We start from the raw sequence: 13,909 nt of genomic DNA, 5'->3' as shown, positions 1-13,909 counted from the left end.
TTCCTTGAGTTAAAGTCTCTCCCTCCCACCTCAGAGGTTTTTTTTTTTTTTTTTTTTTTTTGATGTTTGACAACAGTCTTTGAAGATTTTCTACTTCAGAGTAGCTACTGATGGGCTGGTTGTACTACAGAGAGAACAAGCGGGGTTCCTCAGAGTGCGACCAACTGCTCCTGCCGAAGGCAAACGCTGGTGGGGAGGATGTCACTCCATGAGGCCACAGCACTAGCTCATAAAAATCCAGAGCAGACCATGCCTAGTTGCGGTCGTCTTTTCATCCAAACATGGAGACACAACAAGCGTAGCGGGGCTGGCGATGCCGCTCCGGCTAAGCGCCCGTGCCCCGCGCCGCCCGCTAAACATGCCTTGTGCCTTCTGTCCCCGCTCCTTGTAGAGGACCCACCGTCTTCCCAAGGAGATGACCCCGGTGGAGCCGGCTGCCTTCGCCGCGGAGCTCATTTCCCGGCTGGAGAAGCTGAAGCAGGAGCAGGAAACCATGGACAGTCTGGAGGAGAGGCTGCAGCAAATCAAGGAGGTAGGAGGATTAACCCTCCCGGGGCCGGGCAGGGCTGGCTGCTTGCTGTCTGCCTGGGCGGGGGGAGTGGGAAGGGGCCGTATCCTGCCCACGGGGAGGAACGTGTTTCGATCGCACTGCGGTTTGCGAGCCCATAGTGGGGGGGATGTCCTCGCCAGCGCCCCGTCCTCTTGCATTTATTTCTCGCCATCGCTTGGCCGGCAGGACGAGGAGAAGGAGGGCTCGGAGCTCCCCGCCAGCCTGCAGAGCAGTCGGGAGATGGTGAACCCCCAGCACCCGCAGCACCCGCTCTCGCTCCTGCCCTCCGGCAGCTACGAGGAGGACCCCCAGGCCATCCTGGACGAGCATCTCTCCCGCGTGCTGAAGACCCCCGGCTGCCAATCGCCCGGCATGGGCCGGCACAGCCCCCGCGCCCGCTCCCCCGACCGCCTGCCAACCAGCAAGCTGCCACCCGGCGTGGCCTCGCCGGCCACGTGCGCCTTGGTGGGTAAGGGATTCATCACCAAGCAGACCACCAAGCACGTCCACCACCACTACATCCACCACCACACCGTGCCCAAGACGAAGGAGCAGATCGAAGCGGAGGCGGCTCAGCGGGTGCAGTGCTGCTGCCCGGCGGGCAGCGACTACTACTGCTACCCCAAGTGCAAGGGCCACCCGAAAAGCACGGACCCCCCTCTCCCTCCGCTGGAGCCCTTCGGGTAAGTCACGAGCATCTCCATCGCACCCACCCCAAACCATCGCCCCGTCATCCCCCTGCAAGGGGGCTGGTGGGGACAGCCCCGCGGCGGCCCAGGGGGGCTAACGGCGGGCTCCTGTCCCCTTCTCGCCATCAGCAGGACGGGGACGCTGCCGAAGAGGCCGGGCAGAGGAGCGGAGAGCGTCGCCCTGCCGGCTGGGGACGGGGGGCTGCCCGGCCCCGGCGGGGTGCAGCTCCCGGGGGGCGAGGCGGACCGGGCACAGAACGTCTGGCAGTGGATGCTGGAGAGCGAGAGACAAAATAAGCACAAGCCCCATAGGTAAATATGCAGCTGTCTACAGCAATATCGCTCCCGGTAAATATTTATATATTACATGGGCTGTCTATTTTTACAATCGCTAAAAACAAATGAGACTCTTTGCTCCTCCGGTTTAATATAAAAGCTGTTCCGCAGAACCAGAAAAACCACAAAAATGTCATGTTTTTGGCAATAAACCTCCTTTCATGTTATGACAGACTTTTGAGAGGGAGCGAGCAGAATAGGAGCTGCTATTAAAGTCATATTTTCCAGCTTTTCTAACCCGACTTCTTCCCCTCCCCAAGCACACAAAGCACAAAGAAGGCCTACAGCTCCGACTTCGCCAAGGGGGCCCCCGGCCGCCACCACCCCTGGGGGACCGGCAGCCACCCGCGCGGGGCGCAGCCCGCCCACCCCTTCGTCCAGGACCCCGCCATGCCCCCGCTCACCCCACCCAACACCCTGGCGCAGCTGGAGGAAGCGTGCCGCCGGCTCGCCGAGGTCTCCAAGCCACAGAAGCAACGGTAACGTCGGCGGGAGGGACGGTCCCGGGGCGGCGGTGGGGTCTGGGGGGCAGCAGGGGCAGGAGAGGTTTGCTGGGGGCTCGTTGAGCTCATCTTTGGCCAACGCTCGGGCTGATGGTGGGCAAGGCGGTGGGTGAACGTGGGTGTCCTCCCCATCTAGGTAGAGGGTCAGCCGTGGGGCCGGACCGCGGGGGACGCGTGACGGCACGGCTTGGCCCAGTCCCAAGGATGAGCCTCCTTATTCCAACCCCACCCCACCTCGGCGCAAATAGTTTGAATCCTAGACTATTACTTCCACTCTTTTGATGGCTGTAATTTGCCCATTTTTCCTCTGGGACGGACTCCAGCTACATACCAAGTACAGAATTGGACTGGTTATCGTTCATTTGGGTATGGAAGGATAAATTAGCCCACAGCATTTTTAATTCTTCCTTTGATTGTTTACAACATGTGAGGGTTGATACAAAGAGCGAACTTAACGACCCACAGGAGACTTCAATTAAGAAGATTGTATTTCAACAATTTTTTTAAAGTTGGTTTTTTTTTTTTTTCCCTCTTTCTTTTTTTTCCCCTTCTTCCCCACTTGCCCTCCCCCTCGCCACTTCAGATGTTCAACCTCAAATCAGCAGAGGGATCGAAACCACTCCGCTGCCGTTCAGGGGGGAAACTCCCCTTTCTGCAATGCAAGTCTAACGACAGAAGAGTGAGTATTGCACGCACAGAAAAGGATTGGGACATATATATCTCTCTCTCTCTCTCTCATAATTATATTTTCATTAAATGGATTCCGCTTTGAAAAGAGAGGAAGTTCTTATATCTGAAATTTCGTCTTTCGAACATTCTTCTTAAAGAACGAACAAAACATTTTCAAATCTTGTCTCTGGCTCTTTTTAACTCGCATTCCTGTAAAGTGGACAAAGATTGGATTAGTCTAATTACAGGATGGTTCTTTTAACAAGAAATCTGCTACAGAGAGGTCTAAAATGGCCTAAATAATTAAAGTTTTCTTTCTTACCCTCTTCATCTTAAGCAATGAGTAATGTTTGAAGTCCAGACTGAGCCACCTGACTAGAGCCTTTCATTTTTAATTGGTTGACCTTAAGTCCACCAGCTGTCTTTGCTAGCAGCTTTTTTTCTGAAGCCACTCTACAAAGACTTAGAACAAATTAGGAAGACTAAATTACTGCGGACTAACACTTTGTGACCTTTTGACATGCCAAGTGTACATTGCCTCAGAAGCAGTTGTAGATTTGGCCGCTTGGTACTCACTAGAGCGTTGCCATTTTGCTGGGTAATATTGTTTTAATTATTCTTTAAGAGGGGTTTCTTGGTGCAAATGGTGAGATCCAGTTAGTTTTATCCTCGCCGGGGAAAAATGAGATTACCTGTGTGCTTCAGGTGCAGAATCTGGCGGTGGTTTCGCTTTGTTAGCTGTTGGTGGTTGCAGGTGGTTTTGTGCATGAGAAGAAAGCTTGGCAGATGCTTTGTGTGAAGGCAGATGAAACGAGCCTTTTAAAAGCGGAGGTGCCCAACACTGGGGCTGGCCAGGTGGAGGTTAGCCCGTGGTGAGCCCTACGCGCGCTCGCCTGCCCCGCGGTCCTGCCTGATGCCTCCAGGTCCATCTGGCCTCCATCCCTCGGTTCTCCCGTCCCTAAGGTGGGACGAGCTCTCTGCTGCCCGTGGCGTTCCCACCATCGCAGCGCGCAGGAGCTGTCGTGGGAGCCCAGCGGAGGGCTGTGCAAACGCAGCGTGACAAACGGGCGGCGAGTACAGGAATATCTGACTTTTTGGGTCACACCCAGCGTTACGTGTGGCAGAAACACTGCTGGATTGAGTGCGGTGAAACGGCTTGTTGGCGAATGGAAAAATAGAGGGGTTTGTGTGTGTGTGTCTTCTGTTTTTCAGTCACAAAGAGCCAAAGAAACTGCCAGTTGTTCACACCTCTCAGTCGAGTGAGTTGGTTGTCACCTATTTTTTTTGCGGAGAAGAAATTCCCTACAGGAGGATGCTAAAGGCCCAGAGCCTGACACTTGGGCACTTTAAGGAACAGCTGAGCAAAAAGGGAAATTACAGGTAAGAATCCGTGATCTGTTTGTTCTTTAGTATGTTCTAATGAGTCAAAAGAATCGGCAGATCTTTTGCAGGTACACATTTACCTCACTTTTCAGAGGCTGTAGATCTTCTTATGCCCTTCCCACTCGATCCAAGAGCCACTTGGAGATGGAGAAAGGGGCCCTGTGGGGCCACCTCCTCTCCTGCTCCCTCCCCAGCCTCCTCCCCCAGTTGCACAAGGATGCAGGCTGGCAGTTGTGCTCCAGCCCTTGTCCAGAAAGTTTGGATACCAGGAAAAGCTGGGATGGCCTTGCAGCAAAGGCACGGAGCGGTGGGGTTCAGTTTCCAAACTGGGGTCAGCGTTCATCTTGGTGCTGGCCTCCTGCTTTGCCTACTTTTTTTCTTTTTTTTTTTTTCCTTTTTTTTTTTCCTTTTTATTCATTTTTAATTGGGTTTTTTTGCAATGGTGTTGCCGTAAATGCGGGAAGCGACAGGTTGGGGTGTTGCATCTGAGTGGATGTGTAGCTGAGACGCAGAGAGCTCACTTTTCACTTCATCAGGGAAAAAAACCTCTGCCCCGCAGGGAAGGCTCCACCAGCGGTACCAAGTTCCTCCTCAGGAGCGCCAGCAAACCCTGCCGGTCTGGTTTGCAGGGCCCAGCTCCCAGTGTAACCAGTTTGCTGCTTCCCCTGCTCTGCTGGTTCCCATGGCAGTAGCTTCATGTCGGCTCTTTTTGCTGTACGTTCCCAGTGGATCTGGGCGCTGGTGGGATCATCTGTTGGCCACTTCTCCTGCAGGGTGAGCAGGAGAGGGAAGCTCTGGCTTTTGAGTTTTGAATTTGCGCTGAATTTGGTGCTTCTTCAAAGAGCCAGAAGGCTTGCCCTGGAACCAGCAGCCTCCGACTGAACCTCCAAACGGTCATTTGGGTTTGGTATGAGGACTTTCCAGCTGGTGCTCCATCACTGGCGTGTCTTTAGCTTTGGAAAGTTCACGTGTGCAGCTCAGAGGTGGGTGAGCCAAGGGTGCTCTCAGGCTGGGGGATGCCGAGCTGGGGTCCGTCTATGGCTGTTGCGCAGTGGGGCTGGAGTACTGCCAGTCCATCCCCCAAACCACCTTTGCAGCCCGCCCAGCTGCCATCAGATGGCAGCAACCTGCAAGTACACCCAACCTGGCCAACCTCCAGGAGAGGTCCCTGGGCTTCTTGCCCCCTTGTGCCGTTTTCCAGCCCCTAAAGCCTCTCCCGGCTCCTCCGGCTGATGCAGCGTCCTGCCCCAGTTTCCCTCACCTCATCACTGGTCTGCCACTGCTCAGTGGCTGTGTAGTTGTCGCCCCGCCCCCCCCAAAAAAAACCCCACCTTTTTTTTGTTTGTTTGTTTGTTTTCTATGACATTTGTGCGTGATGCCCAAGTGCAGGATTAGGCTCCTAAAAAACCTCTGTGGCCTGAAAGTCCCTCCAGGTGCAATTATTTGTGCCTTGTCAGACTGTAATTACTTTGGAAAATGTTTTTAAGTGACTGACAAGGATGAAACAACGTTTTGCTTAGATCTCACCCCTTTACACCTGGGTAAAGACAATACAGAAATTTATAAAAGGAACTTGGGTACGTGCCCAGTATTTTATCTTGCACAGACACAAGGTGAAACTAATTACACAAATGTGTGTACCTCCAGGGAATCATTTTGATCTAAGCTTTGACTTTTGGCTGGACTTTGAGTGAAACTGCGGGTGACCTTCAGGGAAGAGGTCCGCAGTGCCCGGAGTAGCGTGTGTGTTACGGGGAGGCACTAACTAGGCTGCTTTGGTCACATCTGGCATTGATTTCTTTTTAAGGCACATTTAATAAGCATGTCTTTGAAGCCGTTGCCTTTCATTTAATGCACAAAGACATGCAGAAATGCTCCGCTCTCCAAATTCTTTATTGATTGGATCAGTTCGCGAGGCGGGTACCTCGGGCTCCCGCGATGCCCGAGCCGCGCGGCCGGTCCTGCTGTGGGGCAACCGCCGGGACATTGCCCCTTTGCTTGCCTTACGCTGCCCCCCACAAAAAAAAAAAAGGAGAAGGAATTAAGCAGTGATTTAATACTGATGGCGTTAACAAAAAACAAACATGCAGGCACAAAAAAACTGGGTGGTGTCGGGTAATCTGAAGATGGCAGCGGTTCAAAACAGAGCTGTAACGCCAGGCCTGCTCGCCTCGATTGGTGCCAGATGTCCCAAAAAAAATTAAAAAAAAAAAAAGAAAAAAAAAGAGCAAAGCTTGCCACATAAAATATGTTTCAATGGAAAGCCCATTTCTGAGCAAATAAGAGCAGAGTGACTTGTTTGAAGATGTCGTAGGGGAGAATTTAGGGGTTTTCTTTTTTTGCTTTGCCTCCTCTTTTTTATTTTTTTTCCCCTTTTTCTCTGTGAAATAAGGTTGTAATTATGTAAAAGGTCATAGCGTGTTTTCTCAAATAAAAATTTTGTAAACACAGCCAGCGCTTGGGCTTGTGGAGGAAGTTATTGGGAAGAGCGGCTGTTATCTGGAGAGGGGCGGAGAATGGGAAAGGGAAGAGAAAGTTCTTTGTAATTCATTCAAACTTTCCTTGGGTTTCTTTGGTTTTGTTTCAAGGCTGCTGGCCTGGGGAATTGCGGCCTTGACCTGCAGCGTGAAAGTTGGTGGGAGCTGGGCCGTTGACTTCAATGAGCGCAGGCTCTGAAGGACTTAAATAAGATGTTTTTCCCTTGCTGAGCCATTAAAGACGCAACATGTGTCAGTTCAGCTTGGAATGACTTTACAAAAATAAATCCTAATTGTGCCTTGACTAAACGGAGCTGGTTCCATCTCTTTGACTAAATGGCCAGCTTTTATCCCCCAACCAAAATAATTTTAATGTACCCTAAGAATAAATAGATTTGCAAGCCGTTGTTACTGACTATTTTAAAAATGTGTAATAGAGCAGTCAACTAAAAGAAAATTATCAAATTGTATCTTTCACTTTTAATAGTAAAAGTGAGCTTAATTTGATCTCCTTTCCCATCCTAAAAAAATAATAACTGCAAACCCCCTTTCCCCTAACAAACATCTGCCCACCCCAGTTGTCTGGAAACTGCAGGGGAGGGGTGTGGCAGGGGTTAGGTTTGGGGTTGTTTTTTTTATATATATATTTTTCTTTGTAATCCATCTGATGGAGGTTTTTCCATCCCTGGCGGTGGGATGGCAGAGGCCTTTTCCAAGGGAGCAGGCATGTCCGAGGAGGTGTGCGGCGGCAGACGGACAGGCTCCCTAAATGCTACCCCTCTGAATGGAAGCCCTTCATTTGTGCATATGCAATTAAGCAGCCTTAGAAGGAAGAAAGCTCCAAACGGGATAAAAGGAACCTTTAATCAAGAAGCTGAACGGTCTAATTCAGGATAATAGAGGGGTCCTTGCTGTTTGACACAGGAGGGGTGGGGGTGCGTTTTGTCTCGGGGAGCGTTGGCTTCGTGATCCGAGGACCCGGAGCCAAAGAGCAGGAGCGCGGGACGCTGCCGCCTGACCTCCCGGTGTCCCGTCCCGCCGGCCGCACCGGTGCTGCCCCGCGCCTCCGGCCGCTGGGAAGCCTCGGGAAACAAATACGGGAGTTTCTGTCACTTAAAATGGGTACGTGAATGAGGCGTTTGGGTGTTTCCAATGTGAGGCTCCCGCGTTGGTTTTTTATTTTATTTCTTTAGTAGGAGTATCGCAGAGTTTCAGCTTCTGCGTTGCAGGAAGCTGGGATGGTTTTCTTTTAATCCGTCCGTATGCCTAAAAAGCCTCTCCTTTTAATAACAGTTGCTAATTTTAATGTCGGGCTTCAGCTTTGAAACAAGAAAACACATGAAAGAAAGAAGGTGGGGAGAGAGGGGAACCTTAAGAATGCTTTGCTTTGAAATTCTGTTTATTTGTTTTTTAAATAAGATATTTGACCAGAAATCATCGCGCTTTCTAATTTTCTTTACGGCTGAGGATATCCACTGCCAACGCGTATAATGTACTCACTGTGGAAGCTCTTGTCACCCCTGAGGAGCGCGCGCAGCCCCGCTCCCTCCGTCCCATCACCGTCCCTGCAGCTCCAGGGGTGCTTTCACGTTGCTGGACCTGAGCATCCCTGAGGTTTTTCCAGGCCACGCTGGGCGCTGGAGGAGCATCCTAGGAGGGAGAGATGGGAAATGTTGTGGTTAAAAGAACTGCCAAAGCATCCTTTTGCTTTACCTTTTGATTATTTTTTTTTTTAAACTGTGTTTTAATTCTCGTTACCACAGATACTACTTCAAAAAAGCAAGCGACGAGTTTGACTGCGGTGCAGTGTTTGAAGAGATTTGGGAAGACGAAACCATCCTGCCGATGTACGAAGGAAGGATTCTTGGGAAAGTGGAAAGGATCGATTGATGGCATCTGTGTTTCTTGAGAAAAGTTAAGCTAGAAAAGTCTTTGGACACACAACAGTAGTGATGACAAGGAAAAAAAAAAAAACAAAAAAACAAAACTCTGAAGGAAAGTTTTGAACCAATGAAGAAAAAAAGTGAAGTCTATGAAGACTTTGCTGAATTAGCCTTAGAGGAAAAAAAAATGGCATTTATTATTCATGAGTTGGGTACTGAGATGATAAAAACCCTGAACTATTTATTAAAAACATGACCACTGTTGGCTATTGGAGATGCAGACCGTGTTTGAGAGACTTCCATACATAATATATGATTTCCTGGGGATCTGAAATCTATGGACTAAGAGAAACTGTGTATAGCTTACCTTAACAGTAATCCTTATTGATATTTATTGAACAGTCTGTTTTCCCTTAAGTCCAGTTTTTGGATATGCTGCTTTAACAATGGAGAAGAGAGGGGCTGGGAAGTGGGGTGATGGGAGGAAGAATTATTTTATTTTTTTATATTGTTCCCACTATCTAAAATTTAGGAGTTTGGCTATGAGTGCATTCGTGATTTTTTTTTATTTTTTTTTCGAAGGGGGAGGAGGGAAGGAGTGACGTTGTGCCCAGTATTTCTCTGACTGAAGATAAAAACTTTTCTAAAGAAATAATAATAATAAAAGCCGAAATAAAAATACTGTCCTACCATTCATCTAGAGACCGGTGCATTTTAATCGATGCTGCTCTAATTTGAAATAAAGGTCTTAAGCGTTAAGTACGTTAGAGGCAATAGAACAACAGCAACTTGTTGCTTTGTCCATGGATTTCTGCGGTGTGGGGTTTTTTTTTGCTTTGCTGCTGCCGGCGGTGTCCAAGGCAGAGCAAAACCCTGAGCCTGGGAGAGCTGTAGAAGAAGCCATCCAGTTCCCGTTCCCCTCCTTAGCACACCCAAAGGACACGTTGCAAAAGCCAGGTTAAAAAAAAAAAAAAAAGAGAAAAAAAAAAAAGCCCGTACGTATTCCACATAGCTAGCTGATGTTGTGTGTAGCCATTCTACTTCGAGGGTAGCACGACTTCTGTTTCAGTGACGTGGAACTACCATGGGGCGTATTTTCAGCTCGGCGTGGAGCGCGTGATTCCTTGTGTGGTGGTTTGTTGGTTGGGTTGTGGTTGTTTGGGTGGGTTTTTTTTGTTTTTGTTTTTTTTTTTTAATTTTTTTTTTGGCCTTCCCGTCACAAGCCTCAGGAGAGGCCGTGGGAGATGGGGGCGAAGGCTCTCCGCGAGCCCCGGCAGAGCTCGGTGCGTGCGTGCGCGTGTGGGGACGGAGCGGCCCTTTCCCGAGAGAGAGACCTTGCATTTCTACGGTTGGGTTTTGTGTTGATTAAGTTAATCTGTGCATTCTGTTTGCCATTGCTACTTTGTGTAAGTCTGTATATATTGTAGAAAAAGGTATGGTGAAAAATATTAATACACTATCTCTAGTGTTTTTAAAATTTAATCAGTACAGTACCTGTGCCTGCATGGTGTTACGAGACCATGCGTCGCCCTATATTCAGGGTTCAAGCTTTCCCTTGTTTGTTTAAGGGGTTTATGTATAAATATATTTTATGCCTTTTATTACAAGTCCTGTACTCATGACTTTTGCCATGGCATTTTGTTCTACTTATACTGTAAATTATGCATTATAAAGAGTTTCATTTAAAAAAAAATTACTTGGTACAATAATTATTGTAATTAAGAGATGTAGCCTTTATTAAAATTTTATATTTTTCAAATTAATATTGTCTGACTTTTTTTTTTCACCCTTAATGCCTTAAAAGGTTTGTTGCTTTTTTCCCTCATGGATGGTGGTAGCTGGAAACACCAGCTGACCCTAGTGCTGCTGGGAAGCGGTTGGAGCTGAAGTAGGCAAGGCAAGGGCTGGGGCTGCACTTTGGTGCAATAATTAAACCATTTACAGCTCCTTCAGGTAATTCGGCTGCAAATCCAGCGTAGTCTGCACTGCCCAGCCTCCCTGCTGGGCAGAGACGGGGCTGGTCCGGGAGCGAGGGCTTTCTCTTGCTCTCGGTGGGACGATGAAGCCAGGGTGTGATGTCCAAAGGGACGTGGTGGTCCCGCTGCTGGAGGGATGGCCAAAGCCATGGCCCATGGGAGGGCTTCATCGCTAGATGATGGAGGGTGGTCCACGGCCATGGAGTGGGGACTGCTCACCTGTGTCACCTGCCGGAGCAAAACCCGGCTTTGTAAGGTCCTGGCTAACGTGGCTGCCTTGGCCAAGGTGAACTGGGGAGAGATTTGATGGAAGAACAGGACAAACACCAGGGAGCTCTTTCCTCTCACCCGTATGTCTGGTACAAAACCTATTTTATAGCTGAACAAGCTTAATTTGTTCCTGAGGGAAGCTGCCCATACCAGGGATGGATTTGTCTCCCAGCTGTCGCCCAGACCTTCCCCGGCTCAAGCGAGTAACCCTGGGAAAGCAATTGTGGAAAGGCTTTTGGTCTGTCCTGTTGGTAACCAAAGCCAGCCTCTTTTCTTTTGCTAGACCAATGGCACCAAATAGTTTTTTTTTTTTTCCTCCTCTCTCCACCCTATTTTTTCTATGAGGTTTTAAATTATCTGGGTTATTTTGTGTGTGTGAGAAGACTTCATTTAAAACATCAGTAAAACTTCTCTCAAAGGGCTCAACTTCACACCGAGTACACAGAGCTCGGGACTGAATCCTGCAGTTCAAGGGAGCTGCAGGCAGTTTTACACATTTAAATGGATGGTGCCTTGTTTTAAAAAAAAAAAACATCTGAAGTTCATGGGGTTCATCTTAATTGATAAGCTGGACATAACGGATGGGTGTAAGGAGACTTCAACAACATAGGGGAAGAAAGATAGATTTTTTCCCCCTCTCTCTCTTTTTTTAGTCTACCATCAAAGATGGGGAACTTAGCACTACATCGTAGTATTATTTTTCTTCTGCTATTAAAATGAATCACACTGTGCTTAATTCTTCTTGGGAAGATGAATGTGTTTGAGGCAGCTTGAAGCCATTCAGTGCCTCACAAGCCTTTGCATCTTTCTATCAATGTTCCAAAATACTCACCTCTGTTTTTTGGATGTCTGTAGAAACAAAATATAAAATGGCTTCAAATACATGGCAGGCTGTTTAGCAGAGATGAAAGGGTATTTGAATAGTCTTTTAAAAATGAATGAAAAGTGAATACTCTCTTCTGTTTCAATTATAAGTGGGACATGGAGCTCGTTAGACACAACCTTAATATGTGACACTCTGAAAATGTTCACCTACCTTCAGCGTTTCAGAAACATTTTGTTTTTTAGCTTTTCTCGGGATAAAGATCGTGATTACAGGTCTGGCTTGTCAGCTGCTAAATGGAGAGGCAGCGTGGGAAAGTTCTACTGTTACAGCTTAAAAAGTGTAACATCCAACCAATTTTTTTTTTTTTTTTAAGTGGTACAGAAGATGGGGAGGGAGCAAGAACCTTCTTTTGACCCAAGTATCTTTTTTAGTTTAGCTTAGCTTTCGTTTAGGTTATCAGGTCTAATGAAAGCTATGTAAACTCATGCTGGAAAAAGAAGTGTCTGCAGAGCTTCTTGCAGCATTACGGTACTTATGAAAATGTCCCGGTTTGGGTCCTTCCAGAGGAGGGACCCAAAGTGTCCCAATTTGGGTCCTTCCAGAGGACAGACGTCGATAGCAAAGCCAAAGCAAACCTGAGCAGTGCTCCCGAAGGTCGCTGCGAGCGAGCCCTAACCGCTCCACACACTTAAATCACGCTAATACTTAACACTTAGAGCATTTTTTCATCTTCAAAGCGAGCTGGAATCGTTCATTAAGCCCCACAACACCCACGGAGGTAGGTAAACCTGCCCGCGTCAGACCGTCACCCGGCGGATAATTGGCGGCATGGACGGGGCGAGCGACGGCCGGCGGAGCTTCAAAGCTGCGTCTCCGCTCCGCAGGCTGGGTCACGGTCCAACAAAAACACCGGCCTTGGTTACTGCACAATTAAAATGTGTTGATGGACCTTTAACGGTCCTCGGGAGCGTTCGGGCTACAGAGCCCGGAGGGAGCAGCGGGCTGCGAATCATGAGCATCCATTGCCTAGAGGCTTTTTTTGGGAAAAAAGCCCCACTTTGCCAAGTGTTTCACAGATGGGATTTGTTGGGAGCATGTAGAGATGAGCAATGGCCTCGCTCAATCCCAAATAAAGGCTGGAAGCGGTGGGGAGTGGGGCTGGGCTGGGGGAGGCAGCCATGGGGTCAGCTCTCCTCCCGGCGATGAGTGGGGACAAGGACCCTGGAAATAAGCGTTTTTCTTTCCTTGGCAAAATATAGGCTGCATTTGGATGCAAAATGCATCCCAGCCCTTGCTGGCAGGCGGGTAGGTCACAGCAGATACGAGTGACATATTTTGTTCTTCTCTCTCTACCCTGTTTGGCATTGCCGGGCTCAAAGGATGCAAAGCACCTGAGCCGGCATCCACAAAACGTACGAGGCTGCCCCTAAAATCATGAGCTTAGAATAAATAAAAAAAAAAAATGAAAAAAAATTACCAGCCCCCTCTCGTTGTGATTTCTGCCTCTGGTTTTTCAATTCCCAGCATTTGGTGCAAGAGCAGGGGGCAATTACAGTGTCAGTGCTGGAAACCGGTGGTGACTGAGGGGGCCGACGCACGTGCGCTGGCACGTCCTCGTGGGGCAGCTGGAAGAGGTTTGTGCCTCGGGAAGCGGTGCCCCAGCCCGGCGGCAGGGCGGACAAGCATCCCTGATGCTTCAACCTGCATCCAACGGTGGTCCCAATTGCTAAAACCAACTCAAGTCTCTGAAATTCCACTCCCCCTGGAAGCGGGGGGTGGGAGAGGGATGCTGTCTGCCTCCCGCAGCACTGGGGACCGTTGGCAGCGGAGACGGGCACCGGGCAGCAATAATTTGGCGACCCTTTCTCCAGGAAACCAAAGCACAGAGTAAGGGACCTGCCACCATCCCGCAGCCCCTCTGTGCCATCAGAGGGCACAGAAGGCTCCCATCCTTCACAACACACCGTTTGTAGCATCCCAAGCACATCAACTCCGTCCATACCCTTCCACGGCTCTTCTGCAAACCCGTTTCTCAGATGGTAAGACAAAGACCCCGAAACAGTGACATTCCCCCTTCCCTTCACGAACGTAACGACAGAGTACAGACTACGTGTTATTTTTAACGGCGCCGGTATCGGGGAGGGTGCTTTGCATTGGTGAAATCCCATGAAAACTCTTTCCTCCTTTTCCTGGGTGCCGGCATCAGCAGTGCTGCCGGTTCCCCCCAGCCTCTCCCGAGTCTCCCTGGGGTTGTTTTGTCCCCTCCTCTCAGGGAGTTTATTCCCTCTAAGCCCGTGAGTCAGCCCTGCGCCGCCTGGGCTGGAGCATCTGCCATTTCACACTCTGC

At 49.3% G+C, this 13,909-nt stretch overlaps 1 protein-coding gene across 6 annotated transcripts in view; it reads left to right on the top strand.

Annotated features, from left to right (window-relative positions):
- The window catches only part of AXIN2 (axin 2), a 36,653-nt gene extending 26,400 nt beyond the window's left edge, over nt 1-10,253 (top strand). For 4 of the 6 annotated variants that reach the window (XM_074608028.1, XM_074608027.1, XM_074608026.1 and 1 more), the window contains 7 exons: nt 392-532; nt 737-1,233; nt 1,369-1,551; nt 1,836-2,054; nt 2,662-2,757; nt 3,960-4,127; nt 8,371-10,253. In XM_074608028.1, the coding sequence (XP_074464129.1) occupies nt 392-532; nt 737-1,233; nt 1,369-1,551; nt 1,836-2,054; nt 2,662-2,757; nt 3,960-4,127; nt 8,371-8,497 (1,431 nt within the window). In that variant the 3' untranslated portion in view covers nt 8,498-10,253. The remainder of the gene's footprint in view (nt 1-391; nt 533-736; nt 1,234-1,368; nt 1,552-1,835; nt 2,055-2,661; nt 2,758-3,959; nt 4,128-8,370) is intronic. The other 2 variants (XM_074608029.1, XM_074608030.1) reach the window with 1 other exon arrangement.
- The last annotated feature ends 3,656 nt before the right edge of the window (nt 10,254-13,909 follow it).

The sequence above is a fragment of the Larus michahellis genome, chromosome 14, assembly GCF_964199755.1.
Source record: "Larus michahellis chromosome 14, bLarMic1.1, whole genome shotgun sequence".
Lineage (NCBI taxonomy): Eukaryota > Metazoa > Chordata > Aves > Charadriiformes > Laridae > Larus > Larus michahellis.
The sequence above is the reverse complement of the archived record's forward strand: the minus strand, read 5'-3'. Positions and strand labels throughout refer to the sequence as shown.